At 35.2% G+C, this 21,456-nt stretch overlaps 1 protein-coding gene, 1 non-coding gene and 1 pseudogene across 2 annotated transcripts; 1 reads left to right on the forward strand and 2 right to left on the reverse strand.

The window, feature by feature from the left end:
- Positions 1 to 1,179: 1,179 nt before the first annotated feature.
- LOC116146957 lies at positions 1,180 to 1,286 on the reverse strand. Its single transcript, XR_004130590.1, has one exon. It is a non-coding gene; the product is annotated as a small nucleolar RNA R71 (small nucleolar RNA).
- Positions 1,287 to 7,538: 6,252 nt separating this feature from the next.
- Positions 7,539 to 18,567, forward strand: LOC116146906 (tropinone reductase-like 1). Its single transcript, XM_031432341.1, has 5 exons — positions 7,539 to 7,650; positions 7,769 to 7,798; positions 8,068 to 8,070; positions 8,159 to 8,193; positions 17,701 to 18,567. The coding sequence occupies exons 1-5, from the start codon at positions 7,539 to 7,541 to the stop codon at positions 18,565 to 18,567; spliced, it is 1,047 nt and encodes a 348-aa protein (XP_031288201.1).
- A 930-nt stretch (positions 18,568 to 19,497) lies between these two features.
- LOC116146908 lies at positions 19,498 to 21,125 on the reverse strand (annotated as a pseudogene).
- Between the last annotated feature and the right edge of the window lie 331 nt (positions 21,126 to 21,456).

The following is a 21,456-nucleotide window of genomic DNA, read 5'->3' on the forward strand; positions in this document are numbered from 1 at the left end:
ATCCTAAAACAAGTCTTAGTAAGTCTAGTGGTTTACATAAATAGGTTATCAAACTTGAGCAGAATAATTGTACTTCAAGCTCATCTGACCTAAACTTGTGTACTTATTTTCTGTCTAATTAAAATACTTAATTTCTATCTCATAAAAATACTCAAAATTTACTTTTATCTTGCTGTGATTCAAATGACACCACCAACAAAACATGCCTGCATCATAATCAATTAACCNGTATCTAGGTGAAATCAACACCCTAGCATTTTTTAGCATTGTTTAATTAGTTAAGTTGTTGGGTTTTGCTTTAATTTCATTATCATTCATTTATATTTTGTTAATTTGTATTTAGTTTGTTAATTTTCCATCAATCCAATTTATTGTTGCTTCAATTAGGACTTAAACTAGAGAAATCGGTACTTAGTAACACTATCCTCGTGGGAACGATACTCACTCATCACTTTATTACTTTGTGCGACTAGTGTACTTGCTATTTATGCATGTTGTAGTTAAAACGCATCAAGTTTTTGGTGCCATTGCCGAGGATTTAGTTTTGTGTTAACATTAAAATTTTCTTGTGTTAGCTAGATTGGAGTGTTATTTTTACTTGATTGTTGTTTGTTTAATTTTCGTTATTCTTTTAGGTTGGTGTGATCTCACTCTTTCTATTTGTCTGTGTAGTTTATGCGAAGAGCAAGACGTCAGCCAGTGGTTCCTGTTGATCCTGAGATTGAAAGAACCACCAGAAGACTAAACAGAGAGAGAAGAGAACAAGAAGCCAGAGTTGAACATGAAGTCATAGTTGTAGAGATGGCAGAGAATATAACACTGAGGGAATTCTCAGTTTCGACAGTTGAAGGCCGTGGGTCAAGTATTACTAGACCAGTGGTACAAGCCAACAACTTCGAGATAAAGTCGGCAATCAGCCAGATGATCCAGCAGTCAGTTCAGTTCAGGGGTGATTTGAAGGAAGATCCAAATCTACACATTACAAATTTTTTGGAGATTTGTGATACTTTCAAGTCAAACGGAGTGTCAGATGATGCAATCAGATTGAGACTATTCCCATTTTCATTGAAGGATAAAGCTAAGGGATGGTTACTAGCACTACCATCAGGAACAATCACCACATGGAATGATTTAGCACAGAAGTTCCTGACCAAATTCTTTCCTCCAGCAAAGTCGGCAAAGTTGAGAAATGATATCACATCATTTATTCAAGAAGAGTCAGAATCATTGTATGAGGCTTGGGAGAGATACAAAGAATTATTGAGAAGGTGTCCACATCATGGGTTACCAGTTTGGATGCAAGTCCAAACATTTTATAATGGATTAACAGTGAATGTGCAAACTATGGTGGATGCAACATCGGGAATAGCACTATAAAATAAGACACCAGAAGAAGCTCATAAGTTTCTTGAAGTTCTAGCAAGCAACAATTATCAAAGACCTAATGAGAGGGTGCAACCAAAGAAATCCATGGGTCTTCATGAAGTTAATGCATATACAGCCATCTCAACCTAATTGACAGCACTTCAAAAACAGTTGGGAAGTATGCAGGTAAATTCCATTTAGGCACCTCAACTAACTTGTGAATTTTGCGCAGGTACTCACGTGAGCAGTAAATATCAAGTAGGGAACACATTTGCCTCAGCATCTTCATCATCGGAGCAGGTTAACTACTTAGCCAGAAATCAAAGGCAACCGAACAATCCGTACTCCAACACATATAATCCTAGTTGGAGGAATCACCCGAACCTGTCTTAGGGCAATCAAAACCAACAGAATCAGCAAAACAATCAATGGAATCAACGGGCATTGCTAAACAACCAAACATGGGTGAACAACCAACAAGGAGAGCAAAGGATGACAAAATTGGAGGATATGTTTGGAAAGTTTATGCAAGAGACCACGAGTTTTATGAATGAGACGAGAACAAATTTCATAAATCAGGGGGCGTCCATTCGAAACTTGGAGGTACAAGTGGGTCAGTTGGCTGACAAGCTGAATGAAAGACCACAGGGCTCACTGTTGAGCAACACATTGACTAACCCACATGAGTAAGCAAATGCAATAACTCTGAGAAGTGGGACAATTTTGAAAAAGGTGGAGCAAACAGGGAACAAAGAAAAGCCACCAAATGAAAAGGAAGAAGCCGATGAGGAAGTAGATGAATAGATCATTGCTGAAGAGATGCCATCTATTTCTAGGGAAGAAGAACAGAAACGGGAAGTGAGGCAAAGACAAAGGAAAGAGAAATTGTCATTTCCCGAGATACCACCAGAATTGGCACATCACACTCCACTTGTGTCGTTTCCTCAAAGGCTAAAGAAAAAGAATCAGAATAAGCAGTTTTCCAAATTCATTGAAATATTTAGAAAATTGCATATTAATATTCCTTTTGCAAATGCATTGCAACAGATGCCAAGCTACACGAAATTTCTCAAGGAGATTTTATCAAACAAAAGGAAGTTAGAGGATGAGGAAACAGTGATGTTCACAGAGGAGTGCATCGCTATTCTCCAGAAGAAGTTACCCCCGAAACTTAAAGAACCAGGGAGTCATGTTTTCCTTAGTCTAGAGCAGCTTTTTCATCTTCTTAGTTTAGATTTGACAAATTTGTGTTGAAAAGTTAGAAGATTTGGGATTGAATCTGGTGGATTCTTCAACTAGGGGAGATCTCTTGTCTTTTGTCTCATTTTAATATGTTGAACTTTGTGTTTATTGTTTTTCTTGATTATTGTATTGATTTAGCTATGAACTAACCCATTTTGGGTTAGGGTTTTGATGTAGTTCGGATTCTCATGGATTGAGCAATTGATTTTTATTATTTTCATATGTTATTGCTTGGATTGTGTGGTTATTCTGAATTTATTGCTTTTAATTGATGAACATGATGAGATTGAGAAATGAGTCATGTTAGGCTTCTTGGGTAATTACCATTGTAGTATTAAATGCTAGAGATAGATTTAAGAATCAATGAAATCAATCTAGGATTCTATGTACTTAATGAGCTTAGATCTATTAATCTTCAAATTATTGGGTGCGGAAGTTTAATAGGAAAAAGTAGGAAAATATAGCCTGAGAAGGTATGTTTTACAATTTAGAGAATTCAATTTACAATCAATGCATGTGAATATGGAAATAGCATAATCTGTAGGTTTAATCCATAGAGTCCAAATGAAGTCAAAACCCTACCCGTTTGTTTAAATTGATATTACCTTGTTTGTAATCTTGCGTTCATAATTTAGCTTTGAATATTTAGAAATTTTTGTTTTAGTTTTAAGTTTAATTTTCTCCCATTAATCCAACCAAATTTGATTGCTCCAACTTGAGAAACACCTAGGAAAGTTAGTGCTTAACAAATCAATCCTTGTGGGAATGATACTCACTCATCACTTTATTACTTTGTGCGACTAGTGCACTTGCTATTTATGCATGTTGTAGTTTCAACGCATCAGCCAACGACACTCTATCCCTCTAGTAACCATTTTGGATCACATTCTCATTAGGATGGGAACACTATAATACAGCAACCAACTCAGCAGTTCTCTAATCAACAACAACAAAAACAACATTTATCGTTCCCAATTCAGCAGCAAGGGTCAAGAGTCCCTAGTCAACAACTACATTCTCCTAACCAAGTTTATTTTGCCTCTCATTCAGCCTCACCTCTGTCTCATATGCAGCCACCACATACACCAACCATCACTCCAACTACACCTTCTAATCCAGCATGGTACATGGATTCAGGTGCCACCGATCATGTCACACCTGATCGACACTAGTTAACAACCAGCAGGAGCTATGATGGTAACGAACAACTACAAGTGGGCAATGGTAAGTCTCTTTATATCTCTCATATTGGCCTTACTTTGTTACCTAGTTCTTTACAATCCAAATGTGTGTATTTGAAAAATGTATTTTGTGTGCCTAGGACTACAAAAAATCTACTTAGCAGACAATAAGGTTGTTGTTGAATTTGACTCTGATTATTGCACTGTTAAGGACAAAGCTACCAGAATAGTGTTGCTCAAGGGAGGACTAAAAGCTGGCTTATATCAGTTGCACATCCCCTCTATCTACCATTCTGCCTTGGTGATTTGATCAACCAATCCAGTCCACCTGAATCCTTTGCTATTACTTTAGAACATAAGTCTTTTGCAACAGATCTTAGTCAGCCTAGTTGTTCTAATAAACAGGTCATCAAACCTGAGCAGAATAATTGTACTTCAGCCTCACTTGTATTGAATTCTTGTACTTCAAGACTTAGGTCTTCAGAGTCTCCTAAAACAAGTCTTAGTAAGTCTAGTGGTTTACATAAACAGGTTATCAAACCTAAGCAGAATAATTGTACTTCAGGCTCATCTGACCTAAACTTGTGTACTTTTTTTCTGTCTAATTAAAATACTCCATTTCTATCTCATAAAAATACTCAAAATTTACTTTTATCTTGCTGTGATTCAAATGACACCACCAACAAAACATGCTTGCATCATAATCAATTAACCACTACTTTCATGAGTCCAGATCAAGACAAAAATGCATCATATGCACTTCAAGTCAGTAATAGCAAAGAGAATAAGTTGTCTCTCTGGCATAATAGATTATGCTATCCACACACTGATGCCCTTCAAAAAATCCTGACTCATCTTCATAAAATCGCCACTGAATTAGTTACAACCGAGTATCTATCCTCTTTACCTTTTTGTGATGCCCACAAATTAGGCAAGCTACACAGAAACCATTTTCCTTTATCACAATCTAGAGCAACAAAGCCTTTAGAGATTGTTCATAATGATGTTTGAGGACTAACCCCAATTATCTCCTTAGAAGGTTATAGGTATTACATTCACTTTATTGATGACTATAGTTGATTCACATGGTTGTTTCCCTTAAGAACAAAAGCAGAAGTTCAATTTATTTTCATTGAGTTCCATCACCTTGTTGAAGACAATTCAATTGCAAGCTCAAAGGCTTGCAATTTGATTAAGAAGGAGAATATAAGGGACAAATTTCTTATCTTACAACCGCAGGCATATAATTTAGACACTCTTGTGCATATGTCCATCAATAAAATGGGGGAAGTGAGAGAAAACACACACATTGTCGAAATTGGTCTTATACTATTAGATCATGCATTCATGCTTTTGCATTTTTGGTGGCTTGCATTCAACACAACTGTTTTTATCATTAACTAAATGCCCACTTCACTGTTGCAATTTGTCTCACCTTATCAAGTTTTATTTTGTAGACCACCAATCTATTCTTCTCTTAAAGTCTTTGGATGCTCATATGTTTTCCTTACTTAAGAGATTCACACAAACATAAGCTCGGTTTCCACTCTTCCAAATGTGTATTTGTTGTTTATAGTTTGATTCACAAAGGTTATAGATGCCTCAATTCTGAAGGAAAAATGTTGTCACTCCTAATGTTCATTTTAATGAATTAAAATTTCATTTTCCCAAAGAGTTTGTCTTACTTCTGATAATCCCAAGCAGTCGTCAATTTCTCCTATCATGTTCACCTATGAAGATATTGTCTCTCCAGTTTCCAGTTTTCCCTATAGTATTGTGCAACCAGCAACTGATTCCAGCAGCAAAAAAGTCTCCTTGAGCAAGACTTGTTCTGCAAGTGATTCTCCTTCAACTTCTTCTTTGCAATATCAGAGTTATTCTGACCATAATCCCTTGTCCAACTTTGATTTATGCAACACAAACCTTTATCACAACACCAATTCTCATCAAAAGTCTTTCCCAACAATAATTCATTCTTCTCCTTCTTGCTCCTAGTCTACTCCAAATTCGATTTCAAACTCTAATTCACACCAACTTTGACATCTTCCAAACTCTCAACCATCTTGTTCCCTTGAAATAGACCTTACCTGCTACAAACCAGATTCATCAGTTCCAACCACACTTAGGTCATCAAAACAGACATCTCACCTAAAATCTAAAGAGCAATTGCCTACTTGTCCACTTGTAGTTGATTTAACATCTTCACATCTCTCCAATCCCTCTACTTCCAATTTACCTTCCACATCAATCACTACCACAAATACTCATCCAATAAAAACCAGATCCAAGTTGTTGTTCCTACAAAAACAACAACTCTAATTGTTTCCAAATCACTCCTCATCCAATCTGAACCTAATTCAATCTCTAAAGCCCTTGATAGTGTTGAGTGGAAAGGTATTATGCAAGAGGAATTTGATGCTCTACTAAGAAAAAACACATGGACACTTGTCCCAAAAGAAGCTGATATGAAAGTGGTTGGTAACAAGTGGGTTTATAGGACCAAATTTCATGCTGATAGATCTCTTCAGAAGTATAAGGCTAAATTAGTTGCAAAAGGGTAAGACTACTTTAAGACATCCAACTCTGTCACTAAGCCTTGTAAAATTAGGATTATTTTCACTCTAGCTATCACTTATGGATGGGATATACCACAAATAGATGTTAATAATGCCATTTTGAATGGCACTTTGAGTGAAACAGTTTATATGAGACAACATGAAAGGTTTGAAATTTTTGCATATCCTTCTTATGTTTGTAAACTCTATAAGGCACTCTATGAGCTTAAGCAAGCACCAAGAGCATGGTTTGACAAACTCAAGCAAGCATTACTCAACAAATGGTTTTGCAATTCAGTTTCAGACTTTAGCCTCTTTATTCTCAAAGAATCTTGTCAAGTGCTCTATGTACACATCTATGTAGATGACATATTGCTCACTGGTTCCAGCAATTCTACAAAACTTCAGTTAGTTCAAGACTTGAATAGCCAGTTTGCCTTAAAGACTCTAGGGTTTGTTACATATTTCCTTGGCTTAGAAGCCACCAAAACTGATGAAGGAATTCACTTAAAGTAGACCAAATATATATCGGATCTTCTTGTTAAAACAAAAAATGTAGGATGCCCATTCTTGTCCTACCCCTATGACTGTTGGAACCAAACTCTTTACTTCTCACAGTGGGCTATTTAAAGACCCTAGCCTTTATAGAAGTACCATAGGAGCACTTCAATATTTGACTTTAACTAGGCCAGATATCAGCTTTACTGTCAATAAATTGAGCCAATTTCTTCAAGCTCCAACTGAGCTTCAATGGAAAGCATGTAAACAAGTATTAAGGTACATCAAAGGCACTCAATTTCATGGTCTTCAATTCAAACCAGCAGCCTCTATGTGTGTTGAAAGTTGTGCTGATGTTGATTGGGGCAGCAACTTAGATGATAGAAGGTTCACAAGTAGCTATTGTGTCTATTTAGGCCCCAACTTGATCCAATAGAGTTCTAGAAAACAAAAAGTGGTTGCTCTTTCATCTACAGAGGCTGAATATAGAGCTTTAGCTCAAACAACTACTGAATTGGCTTGGCTAGAATGTTTGTTCTCTAAATTAGGTGTATAATTAAGCTCTTCTCCTATCATTTGGTGTGACAATATTAGTGCTAGAGCTTTAGCAGCTAATTTTTTCTTTCATGCTTGCACAAAACATATTGAAATTGACACACATTATATAAGAGATCAAGTGTTGGCTAAGAAGGTCACTATGGAGTATGTTCCCTTCAAGCTACAAATAGTTGATATCTTGACCAAGGCACTCTCTATTTCTCAGTTTCAAGAATTAAAGCAAAAACTCACTGTTATTGAAGTCAAGTTACGTGCTCTGTTTGAACTCTCTGTCTGAAGACTAAATGTAGTCCAGATTTGTGAAGATAAGTGCTGAGCAAAGTTGTGTAATGGTGTAATCAGAATTGTGTACAGATGTGGTATATGCAGGTTTTCAATTGAGAGATGCAGTTTCAGAAGGTGTGCAGAATTGTTTTTTCAAAAGTGCATTGAGCAGGATTATGTTTTTCAGTTGAGAATTGTGTAAAGATGCAATTTCAGAAGGTATGCAGAATTGTATTTTCAGAAGTACATTGTGTAGGATTATGTTTTTCAGTTGAGAATTGTGTAAAGATGCAGTTTCAGAAGTTGTGCAAAACTGTATTTTCAAGAGTGCATTGTGCAAGATTAGGTTTTTCTTCATTATCTTTTTCATAAATGTATAATGATGTGCATAATGGTGTTATCAGGTGGTATGTAGAATTGAGCTTTTAGAAGTGCATAATGTAATTGTGAGAAAGTTATCTAATAAAAGCTATTTTGCTTGCATTAATTTTGCAGCTCGACTCAAGATATTGTTTGAATCAGATATAAGGGTAACTGATATTTTCAGTTCAAGTTGATTTTCAGTTCTTTAATTGATCAGTTTATTGGTTAAATAATTGTATTGATAAATTCTACTGAAGAAGCTTTTACTAAAGAAGTTCTTGAGTAGTTGAAGAAATACTCTACTGAAGAAGAAGTTCTCTAGTGAAGAAATTGAAATCTTAAGTCAAGTAGGCAAGATTGAAGTTGGCTAAGAGCAATCTAGTTTACGAGGGCATATTGGCCACAAATACAAGGAGGAATCTTGAAGCTAAACAACCGCAGCTTAGCTTAAGGGGTAGTGTTGGTCAAAGGTTGAAAAGAGCATTAATCAAAGGTTGAGGGACCAATCTGTAATTTCTCCTTCTTCTCTTACAAAGACGATGTTGTTTTCTTTATACTTTGTAATTGTAACTCTCGATTCTCAACTCACTAAGTACAAATATGAACTAATTGTGTAAAGAACAATCTATTGCAATAATAGATTTTTTTTTTCCAAAAGTGTTCTAGATTTTCTTCTTTCTTCCAACTGTCTCTCATAATAACAATATTTTCCTCGTGTCTATCTTTCAAAAATTAGTCATTCTTTTTCTTTCCAAATTACCATAAAAGTAGCTAAACATAGCATAACTAATTGACCTTTATCTATCAATTTTATCACAAGCAAAAGTATTACTAATATTAATTATAAGATGAACTTGTGCAGTTTTCTCTCTCTCTCTCTCTCTCTCTCTAAATGAACTTGGTTTCAAATTGTTCAGGGAAAAAAAAGATTAAAACTAGTACGATAATGTTCTAGAAAACTCAAAATTTCCAACTAAAAAGTACATTCATTTTCACATTAGTTTCTTTTATCGTGTGCATTAAGGTCAATATATATCTACCATATAATGTAAATTCATTTTTACTTTGAAGAAAGTTTCTTAGGAGTTGCAAAGTAAACAGAAAGGTAGCAATAAGTTTCACATTAAAAGTTAGTGTGATGTGATATATGTCAAAATGTGATAAAGAGGCAAGAGTGGTAGAGACTAAAAGGAGATGCCTGAGTATGCCAAGAGAGAAAGAAAATGAGAAGAATATTTATTGTATTCTATATTATGTTTCTTACATGTATTATGTCCAATTTATACAAAATATGTAAGTTCAAGAATGAAAAATACCTTATAATGAATGTGCAATTACAGAAACTCAAGAAATTGATAATTGGAGTAAAGGCACAATCTCTGCGTGATCAATCAGGGCATGATTTCAGCACAAGAATCACTCATATGATTGCTGCATTCCATCACTCCCCCTTAAGCTTGTGGTTTGTATATGTCATAAACTCTAAGCTTGTGAAGCATATATGATCGTTGTCTACTGCATAATAGTTTTGTAAAGATATCCACTGGTTGTTCTGAAGTACTAATATGTAGAGTCTTGATTATCCCTTCCTAAATTTTCCCTCTAAAGAAGTGACAATCAATCTTTTTATGTTTTGTTCTCTCATGAAACATTGGACTTGTTTTAATATCATTTGCAGCTTTGTTATCACAGTATAAGTGAACCGGTCTTTTTACTTGTACCTTCAAATCTCCTAGTAGCCCTAGAATCGAGGTAATCTCACATGCAGTTTTGGCCACGGCTCTATATTCAACCTCTGTTGATGAAAGTGATATTGTCAATTGTATTTTTGTTTTCCAAGAGATTCATGTTCCACCAAGTTTTATACAAAACCCAGTGAGAGTTGTCATTGGACATGTGGTCCAATTAGAATCACAGAATGCGGTGATATCTAGACCTCCCTCTTGAGGTAAAAGGAGTCCAAGACTAGGACAACCTTTCAAGTATTTAAGAACCTTCATTTTAAACATCCATGTGAGATTGTTTCAGCCCATGCATAAATTGACTAAGAATATGAACTGCATAACTGATGTATGGTCATGTCATAGTGAGGTAAATGAGACGCCCTACGAGTCTTTGATAATGTGAAGGATCCTCCAGCTAGTGGTGGATTATTTTCTGAAGCCTCATTATCATACTTTTGAGTGGTGATCTTGGTATTTTGTTTGACAAGAATAGCACTTGGTTTCCATACTGATAGCCCAGAATCTGATACAAGTTCTAGGACATACTTATGTTGACTCAGTGAGACACCTACCGAAGATCAAGCAATTTCAATTCCCAGAAAATATTTTGGCTCTCCTAGATCCTTTATTCGGAAATGCTTATTGAGATGACCCTTCAAGGTCTTGATGGCCTTTTCATTGTTTCTTGTGATTACGATATCATCGACATAAATGATGAGGGCAATGAATGAGCTACCTTTGCACCAAAAGAATATGGCGTAGTCATGTTTGGATTGGACAAAACCTATGCCTGTAAGTGCTTCTGTGAATTTCTCATTCCATTGTCAAGATGCTTGTTTTAGACCATAGAGGGATTTCCGCAGACGATGTATTTTATTCTCCCCTGTCTGCAAAGACTAGGAGGAAGATCCATATATATTTCTTCATGGAGATCACCATGGAGAAAGGCGTTATTAACATCCATTTAATGAAGTGACCAGTCTCGAACAGATGCCACTAAAAGGAATGCTCACATAATAACATGTTTGGCGATAGGTGAAAATGTCTCTTGATAATCAAAACCTTCCCGTTGAGTGAAGCCCTTTGCGATTAATCTAGCTTTGTAGTGTTCAATCGAACCATCAGCATGGTGTTTGATTTTGTAGACTAATTTGCAACCAATGGGTTTACAGTGCGGTGGTTGAGGTACCAAGTCCCAGGTATGAATATGAGCTAGAGTAGTAAGTTCATCTACCATAGCTTGTTGCCCGTGAGTGTTTTGGACAGCATCAGAATAATTGGTGGGTTCATGGTCGGCAGAAATCTGGTAGACATAGACTCTGTGTGCAGGAGGGAGACGATCATAACTCACATAGTTTGAGGTGGGATAAGGGGTACCTGATGAAGCCAATAAGGTGGGACAAATGTAGTTTGATGTCCAGATCGGTGGTCAAGTCCTATGGGTGGATCATCGTTGAGGAGGTGCTAGAGGTTGTACAGGAGATTCTGAAGGAGGTATTAATGGAGTGTTAGTCGACTAAGGGGACTTTGCTTGTGGAATAGGAGAAACAGGACTATAAGGTGGTAGCAAATCTTGTGATGGTAAAGGAAGGATAAGTTGGGAAATCATCCTCCAAGAATATAGGCGGCTACTCAGAAGAACTCCAACTATCACCAGTCTTGATAAAAGGAAAATTGAGTATCTGTTTGCCTTCGCAGGGACAGAAGAGAATTAGAAGTGCGGAAGCTAGAAAAGCTCTGACACCATATTAGAATGTGACAAAAAGGCAAGAGTGGTAGAGACTAAAAGGAAATGCCAAAGTATGCCAAGAGAGAAAGAAAACGAGAAGAATACTGTAATTTGTATTATGTTTCTTACATGTATTCTATCCAATTGATACAAAATATGGAAGTACAAGAATGGAAAATATCTTATAATGAATGCACAACTACACAAAGTCAGGAAACTAATAACTGGAGTCAAGGTACAATCTCAGCGTGATCAATCAGGACATGATTTAAGCATAAGAATCACTCGTGATTACTGCATTCCCCCACTAGTGGACTGTCTAATAATCCATTTAGAATGCGATAGTTTTATTTGAGCTCTCAATTTTTTGATGTGAACTGTAAATTTATCTAAATTCAGGTGATTCAACATTTACTTTTTTATTTTCTTCAACTTATATATATATATATATCTATAATATTATAATATATAGTTTTTATTCTTATTATATAGAGTGATGCTATATTGTCCCCCACATTTTATTTTTCTAGATCCCAATTTTAAGTTTGTAAACATGTGTCAATATGTTTATACTAACCTCATCTATTCCAAAATTACCAATTCGTTTATATTTTCACTACCCCGTATTATACATTTCTATTCCATATTTTTTTATATACTTTTCATTTTTTTTTTTTTTTTAAGGTTAATATCATCAAATGTCTTTTAAAATTTATTCAACCACTGAATTTTTTTTTTTTTTTTTTTAAATTTTGGAGAAGTGCGGACGAAGAAAAAGTTAAAGAAAAACTAAAAAGGAATATAATAAAGCAAGTATGCCATCTCCATTGTTTGACAATAAAATTAGGGTTTATGATTACAAGAGAAAATAAAAATTTTAAATTAATAACATAAGGATTTTTCATGGGTGGAGTGTACGTATAACTCTTTTATATATGTCTTATTTAGTAATTTTTATAAGGGATAAAATTGTGATTAAACAACTAATAAGTGAGATCTAAAGAAATAAGATGTGGAGGCCAATAGCATCACTTTAAAATTATTAGAAGGCAAAAATCCAAAAAAAAAATTATTTTTATCTTAATACAAAAGTTTAACCCAGAAACCAAGAGTGGTCTATGTTCCTTTCCATTTCCTCTTCATCAAACAGCCAAGGAGCAGAAGCTGGAATCGTGATTTTACTTTACCGTGAAGAAAATCATGAGTTACCTTTTTCCGAAATCATGGTTAAAAAACTCTATAAATAAATTAAAATCTAAAATTTGAAGTCTTTTATTTCTATTTTAGATTTTGGATAAGAAAATTTTCTTTTCAAGAAAAGAAAAAGTGGGCCGCCAACCTCAAATCAAGACACTTTCCTAGCTTAATTGCCTCTTTTGGCCGAATTCGCCACCCTCCATAACTCAGGCCTGATTTGGGCTGTTCTTGTCACCGTTGGCCTTCCCTGACCCCACCACTGGCATCCCCACCCTCCATTGACCAAAACCTCCAAGGTTCTTGCCTGTCTCCTTGCACCGATCGCCAGCTACCGTTACGTTAGGGTTTTGGATTTCTCAGCCGAATTTCAACCGATTTCGATAGTCAAAACTCCCCCCGCCACCACCCACTGGCATCATTGGCACCTACTCTTTAAAACCCCCATGACTCCACCTCCTAGCAACTCGTCGATCGACGTCCACGACAGCATTGTCTGTCGCCGCATTTGGATTGTTTTTCTTAGTTGTTTTGGCTTCGATTTGACTAGACTTTGGTTTGATTTGGATTTCTGAATTATTGGTGATTGATTGTGGTTGATTTTTTGGGCTGATCTCCTTGCTAGCGATTGTCTTTTGCTTCACCCCTGCCAGTGGATTGATGGTTGATTTGTTGGAGTGGATTTGTTTGTTTGGGATTTTTGGAGTTGATTTTCGAAGTGTTGGGTTTGTCGTTCGGCGATAGTGGTTAGGTGGTGGTGGCAGTGGCAGTGGATAGGTGGTTGGAGATGGGGAGGATGTGAAGGTTGAAGAAGAGGGTTATTGAAATAAATTTGAAAGTAAGATGGTTATTTTTCTAATTCTGTTAATTTAGGGGTTAAAACGTTATTTTTTTATTTTTTTTTATTTTTTGTCAAGAATAATATAGTAATAACATCATTTGTATGTGTCAAAACCTAAAAATCGCTAACTATGTTGGTTTAAGAGTGGAATTCGGAATTTATGAAATGCAGCTAGAAACTTGCCATTTCGCTAGTCTGAGCGTGAATATGTCGTTTACTCTACATTTACAAAGTGTGTATAAAAAAACTTACATACAAAATTACGTAGCATAATATGATTGGATGAAGTCATATAAAAAGTCAATGTAATAAATAAATAATAATTGAGATTGAATGACATGACAATATAAGAATAAAACGGGGACAATTTGTATAAAACACTTTATATACATACTATTACTCATTTGAATATTAAATGTGTTTCATGCATTTGTAAAAAAAACTTAATTATTCCACATTTCGTATTCGTAATATTACTCATATTAGATGTGTTTCATGCGTGTGTAAGTTTCACATTTTATTGCTATTAATTATTAAATTATTTTTTCTTTGCATTAAGTCAAATATACGATAAAGCAAGTAAATTAATCAAAGTTTTAAGTTCCTTGTTTTTACTGTCATGAAGGTTTCCTAGTAAAATGAATTGCAGATTCAACACATTACACATGGTAGCAATAAGTTAGTGATTTCCAAATTCCATTTAAACTTACCATTGGGCTTGCTAAAATTCCATTTAAAATAACATTGTGAGTGCTATCTTTCAAAACAATAATATCATCCAAATTTTATCTTTCACATTGGCAGTGATAATAGACAACAGAGAAAGGCAACTATCACCATGGTATCTCCGATGCGATACTCTTAATCAATGTATGCATGTTATATAACTATTATATTTAATAACTATTAATTATATTTAATATAAAAATAGATTTTTTTTTTTTTAATTTTTTTAATACCTCTATGGAATCGAAATTTTTTTTCTTCGTAAAGAAGTTTTCATCAAAAGTAGGGGACTCAACCATTGGTGTTTTGAGCACTAACTATGAATAGAGACAAATTAGAATACCATAGTAGTACCACTTCAATAAATTGAGCTGGTACCGCAGGCCACAAGAAAATTGATAATTTACTAAATTACATGGCACAAGGACTAACTTAAAATGAATGATTAAATCGAAAATAATCATATATCCAAACTAAAGAAAGCATATGATGCTGAAACAACTTTTTTTCGATTTGAGTTTCAGCTGAATTTTTGGCAAAAGAACCGGAAAACAAAGACGAAATTGTAAGTAGATCGAAAAGTTTGAAAACGAAGATTTAAGTGGCTGGGTGGCTTCGTCGCTGGCGACGAGGAGTGGTCGCATGAACCCCGCACGCTGGTAGCTCAGACAATGGCCTAAGTGGTTGGACTTCACGGCTTGACGCCAACGACCTAGGGCAGGTGGCCTTCACTACCTACTTCACCAGCCACCACTAAATCCACCAAATCCCTCCTACCATAATCCAACACAACCATGGCAACAACCATAACTTCAACAATCACCACCACGAACCAAAAACTATCTGTACAACACGACAAGATAAACAAGAATTGTTTTGTTTCAAATTTGTTTTTTAATTACTTGAATTTATTGGATAACAACAGTTGCTTTAGTTCAACTTTGTTTTTCAATTATTTATATTTTTGTTAGAATTAATTATACTTAATGCGATGAAACCTTGCAAATTGACGATGGTAATAATGGATGGACAGTAAGGGTGTGGAAATCCAATTAATCGAACTAAATTATCCATTTTTTAAATCGAACTGGTTTTTCGGTTTAAGGGATAATCTGAATTGAGATTGGACCGAATTATCTCTTGAGCCGGTTTTTGGCCGAACCGAAGTATCGGTTTGGTTACCAATTAACTGATTTGTGAACATGTTTTTTTTTTTTAAAAAAAAAATCCCTAAATCTAATTCTAAAAATAATTTTTTCCAACTCACCAACCGAAGTTTAAATCAATTTTTCCCAACATCCACATTCAAATCCGCCCATAAGGCCATAACTTTCATATCTAAAACAAATCATATCCAAACACATCTAAAACAAATCAAAGCAATTAAGAAAAGCCTTCCTCTTCAGCTTCTTAGCCTTTGTAAGGTGCTTGTATAAAGTAGGGTGCTCTAATCTCGTTGGGGTGTTATCTCCCATTGGGGATTCAATAATAGGGCGTTTTCAGGTTATTTTTAGAATCGGTTTCCCAGTTTTGTTCGGTTTACATATTATTTTTCATGACCCTAATGGAGAGAAGGAAAGAATGGCAAGTGAGTGGTGAGAGAGATTAATTTTAAGTTTTAAATTTTGAATTATAAAATCAAGATTAAATAGAATTTTTAATAAAATTGACACATGTCAAACGTTTATAGAGTTTATATTTACTGTTTAAATGAATTAGAAGGGGAGGAGACGGTTGGAGTAAATTCATGAGAATCTTTCATTTATTTACAAAGGCACATGATATTCATTTATTATTGTACCAACGTTTGGTAACGGCCATTGACTTTATGAATTATGGCTCCATGTGGTTATTGGTCCTTTTTAAAATAGTATTTTGAAAAAAAATAAAATTAAGTTAAGATGTGTTATCTTTATAAAAAAGATAATTATTAATGTTTTGAATTAAATAAAATAAAATTTAATTTTGAGAATATTGAAACGAACATAATTTTTAGTTTTTAGGATAAAATAATAGAATATGATAAGGTAAAAATAGTGAACCAAAGGGGTCTACAATATCTGAACTTTACAATTAATATAAATAATTGATGAAAAATTATGATGGATAATGCAACTGATGGGTTTGAGGCGAAGTATTGAAGGGGTGAAAAAGGAAGAAAATGGCGAGAAGGGTTTTTGCTGGAAATTCTTTTAAATTCTGGTTACTTTTTAATTCAACCCTCAAATATAATTTTTCAAGTAAGTTTTTCTTCTTTCATTTGAACTTTTGGAAGATAAATATATTGGATAAGTAAAATTGAAAAATAAATTAAAGAGATAATTTTACATAGCGGTTTTTACTTTGTATAGAAAAATTTGCATGCATTTATATTTTATAGTAATATTACTCATTTAATTTATAGAGAATTTATAAAAATCCATAATTGAACTTGTAATGTTATCTATACTGGTGGTGAACAAAAATTTTTGACGTACTTATAAATGTAAAATCAGTTTTTTTCTTTTTGTAATTAAAAAATTTTCTGTTGCCAAGACTTGAACCCGAGTCTCTCAGGTGAGAGCTGAGTATCCTAACCATCTGAACTACAACAAACTCCAATATAAAGCCACTCTTGTTAAATACTTCTCTTCTACAAAATAAATATAAGAAATTTTATTTTTATTATAAATTATAAAATACCAAGAATTGCATAACATTATCAATATTCAATATACTTCTTCTTTTCTTGCCATGAGTTGCAACAGTAAAGGACAACATTTTTTTATTTGGGCCAGGTTATTGATATCGAAATGGACTTAGGATGAGTTTGATGAGCCAATTTCCAGAACAGAATGGCCCGCCCAATTCCTCTTGGACACCAGCTTCAACTTCAGCTGACACGTAATAGAGGGACAAGATTAACTCTTGAACATATTTCAAACAAACTTGATTGAAAAGTTAATCAGACCCACCATGAGTTCTTGCCTGTTTGATTATGTTGTTGATACTCATGAAATGGAAAATCAAAGATGCTTGGAGTTAGTCCAAGTGTGGGCTCTTTGAAGTCATTTAAAATTATTGGCCGGCAACTTTAAGTCAGTCGATATTTTCAATAGAGACAGAAGCCGAGCTGGGAACTACTAATATTGGCTAAATGTAGATTGGATATTTTCTATACAGTTAAAAATTGATATTGTCAACGAAGTTTGATTCCATTTGGGTTAACCATCCATAGGACTCTTTAATTGTTCCATAAATTTCAAGGTCAAGTAAAATAAATGCTTATATAAATTAGACATCTAATCACTTGCCCAACAACATGGTCCAAGAGACATCTCCAACATGAATAGGTATTCTCTCAAAAGCTAATGCATTAATTCATTCAAATTGAGCTTAAGCGTTTTTTAGTTTACATAAGCACTTGATATTCATTATATTACTTCCTTTGACAAAATTTCCCCCCCTTTATTGCTTTAAGAAAAAAAAAAAAAGACGTAAAATTAATTGGTTTAACTTTATCAGGTTAGAAGGAAAGGTGGTAATTATCACTGGCGGTGCCCACGGACTAGGAGCAACGACGGTGCGCCTCTTCCACCAACATGGAGCCAAAGTTGTCATTGCCGACATCCAAGATCACCTTGGCCAGGCCATTACTAAAGAGCTTGGAGAAAATGTTTGCTACATCCATTGTGATGTAACAAATGAAGACGACATCTCCAACCTTGTGGACACCACCATTGCGAAATATGGAAAGCTCGACATCATGTTCAGCAATGCAGGCGTCGTGGACCGTCCATCCGGCAGCATCCTGGACACTCCGAATTCTGATCTTGAACGAGTTATTAATGTCAACACCATTGGAGCGTTTCTTGCAGCGAAACACGCAGCAAGAGTTATGGCGCCGCAACGCAAAGGCTGCATAATTTTCACTGCAAGTCTTTCGACTCCGGCTTGTACATCGATTGCAGGTCTTTCGACTCCGGCTTGTACATCGATTGCAGGTCTTTCGACTCCGGCTTATGCAGTATCGAAATATGGGATATTGGGGCTGGCGAAGAGCTTGGCAGCTGAACTGGGAGGGTGTGGGATAAGGGTAAATTGTGTTTCACCTTATGCGGTTATGAATAGCATTCAAGGTCTCAGTGAAGTAGAAGTAGCAAAAGGTGAAGCGATAATGAGTGCAATAGGGAATCTCAAGGGGCAAGTCCTCCGAGCTGAGGGTGTGGCTCAGGCTGCGCTGTATTTGGCTAGTGATGAAGCAAATTATGTAAGTGGGTTGAATCTTGTTGTGGATGGTGGTTTCAGCATTGTGAATCCCACCCTGATAATGGCTCGTGACATTTGATCTTTACCAATTGTTCTCTTAATTATGCAATATAAGAGCTCTCATCACTAACTCAACAGAGTAAAAGAATTTATCCATCCTTCATCTGTCACATTCTTATTGAGCACAATAAGTGGATGAGTGCTTTGTATTTAATATAGGCAATAGTTTCTTTTCTCGAGAATAAATTCTTACATGAAATTCCCAAGATGTGTTATAGGGGAAAAAATTTCTTAATTGTCGGTACCAAAAATAAAGGATTGGGGTGTTTGTCTAAGCTCATAGCTGGTCAAACTAGCTATTAAGCTTAAAATTAAGCTGACCTGTTTGTTTATTACTTTTTTAAGTTATAGTTGAGCTTATAAGCTAAAAAAAATAAGTTGGGGGGGGGGAGGTACTTTTTTTTTTTTGGTTGTAAGCACTGCTTATAAGCAGTTTGACCAAGTATATTACCACAATATCCTTGTTTATTTTTAAAAATTTCTTAGTATACCATGTTTTAATGTAGTACATTTTTAGTCATTTTATAGTAAAAATATTTATAAGCTACATTTTACAAATACATCAACTACTTATCAGTCACTTATAAGTATTTTAACCAAACACGTAATTGCTTAAAATTTCAAATACTTATAAGCTAAAATTAGCTTATAAGCACTTGACTTATAAGCTAATTTTCATAAGCTCAGACAAACAACCCCTTAGTAGAAGAGAGTTGCAATACGAACTCGGTGTCGTTATGTGAATAAAAAATGGTTCGGTGGTATGTTGACAAATTGGTCCACGCATGAACAAGACTCAAAAGTTAAGGGATCTGAGAACGGAACAAGAAAGAGGCAGACTCAACCGTCTTTTCACAAGAAGATGCAGCTAGTTTGAAAAGAAAATTATCACGCTTGCGAACGTATCTGAACAGGATTAATGTGCGACTTAGTGATACAAACATGAATTTATTCTACACCAACTTTGAAAGAAAGGCAAAATTCTTAATGATAAATACAATCAAGAATCTGGATACTGAAACATCCCAAGTGTGGGATTGACAGTAGTAAAGCCCCGTCTATAAAAAGATTTGTCCATCACATACTTGGCCTCATCACTTGATAGTAAACAGCTGCATTTGCGAAATCTTCTGCTTAAGTTTCACACCCTTCAGGACACCAAGCGAATGCATTAGATTCTCAAGCTCCTCATCGCTAAGCCCCACAAATTTTGTGGCCAAAGGCGTTGCAAGAGCATAGGGCGACAAGCAATTCACTCTAATGCCGAACTGGTCCAAGCTCAACGGCAGCATTTCTCGTTAGCCCCAACACGGCAGTTTTGAAGCACAATAGCATGCGAGGCAGCGGCCGCAACTTTTGAGCTTACGCTCGCAGTTGAAAGGATGCTGCCGAGACGACTGAATCATGACACGAGCTGCATGTTTGATGCCAAGGAAAACTCCGGTGACATTACCCTAAGGACACGCTCAAAATCTGCTTTTCATGTCGATTAGGCGTGGTTTGTTTTCATCGGCTATGCCGGCGTTGTTGAACATTACGTCTAGTTTACCAGAGTTGAAACGGTTTGGTCAATGGCGTTTTTTATTGGGATTCGTCGGTTACGTCGCAATGGACATAAGAAGAGTTTGATGAGCCGATGGGTCGACTACTGAATGGCCAAGTTGATCTTGGTATCGGAATTACAACTTTGGCTCCATGCTTGGCAAAGAGTTTAGCTGTGCATTCACCAATGCCACTGGCTCCTCCTGTGACATGGCCACTTTCCCCTCTAGTCTACACAACACAAATTTTAGATTTATTATGAAAAAACATAAATCCGTTTAGGGAGTACTCTTGGTTAGAAATTATTTCCCAAAATGTACTTTGGATCTGAAACAGAGTAACTATCGAGCACAGAATTACTAGATTAAAATAAAATAAAATAAAAAACTGTTTAAAGTGAAAAATTCTAATATACCAGCTGAGAAAGTCAAGATCAGAACGAATTTCATGAAAAATGAAATTTTATTGAGGCCTAGGTCACCATCAGACATCAGATTGCAGATTTTTGGAGAACATGCTGCCTAAATGAATCGATAAATATTGGAAAATCACTGGAATTTGTGTCAATACTGTACACCACTTTAACTCACTTTTTCTTGGATAGAAATTATTTCCCAAAATGATACTTTGGATCTGAAACGCAGTACTATCGAGCACAGAATACTAGATTAAATAAAAATAAAATAAAAAACTGTTTAAAGTAGAAAATTCATATACCAGCTGAGAAAGTCAAGATCAGACGAACTTTCATGAAAAATGAAATTTTATGAGGCCTAGGTCACATCAGACATCAGATTGCAGATTTCTGGAGAACATGCTTGCCTATGAATCGATAAATATTGGAAAAATCATGAATTTGTGTCAATACTGTACACTACCTTACTCACTTTTTCTTGGAAGAAAATTATTTAAAAATTTACAACAAATTAAAGAAATTCAAACACTGATATAAAGATATGAGGAGATTAAAACTTGATTTGGGTTGTTTGATTTTCTGACCTCTTGTATTGCAGAGAGAACAGATGTTGTTGCCATCGTCAAGAGGAGAAGGAGACCTTGGAAAGTTGAATGAATTATATTTCCAGTATACCTATTTAAATTTGCAAAGCCAATTCGACGTGAAAGGGGGTATTTTATAATATTATAAAGCAGCAGATGCTCAAAATTTGGTATACAGTGGTTGGCTGGCCGAATGCCTGATCTATGTTAAAATGGAACAGCTATAATAATGGCTTTTCATTATCGATAAGTAGAATACTAAATCTTATTGGGGCCAGAACATTATGATAGTTTATATTTATTGTTGTAATGTTTGTATATTAACATTTCAATGCAGACAAAATCACGAGTTTGGAATCACTTGTAT

This window comes from Pistacia vera, unplaced genomic scaffold (genome assembly GCF_008641045.1).
Source record: "Pistacia vera cultivar Batoury unplaced genomic scaffold, PisVer_v2 Contig485, whole genome shotgun sequence".
NCBI lineage: Eukaryota > Viridiplantae > Streptophyta > Magnoliopsida > Sapindales > Anacardiaceae > Pistacia > Pistacia vera.

Coding starts and splice junctions, on each gene's coding strand:
- LOC116146906 (XM_031432341.1), top strand. CDS start 7,539: ATGGAGTATGTTCCCTTCAAGCTACAAATAGTTGATATCTTGACCAAG. Junction 7,651..7,768: donor TGTTATTGAAGTCAAGTTAC/GTGCTCTGTTTG, acceptor TGGTATATGCAG/GTTTTCAATTGAGAGATGCA. Junction 8,194..17,700: donor TGTTTGAATCAGATATAAGG/GTAACTGATATT, acceptor TATTGCTTTAAG/AAAAAAAAAAAAAGACGTAA.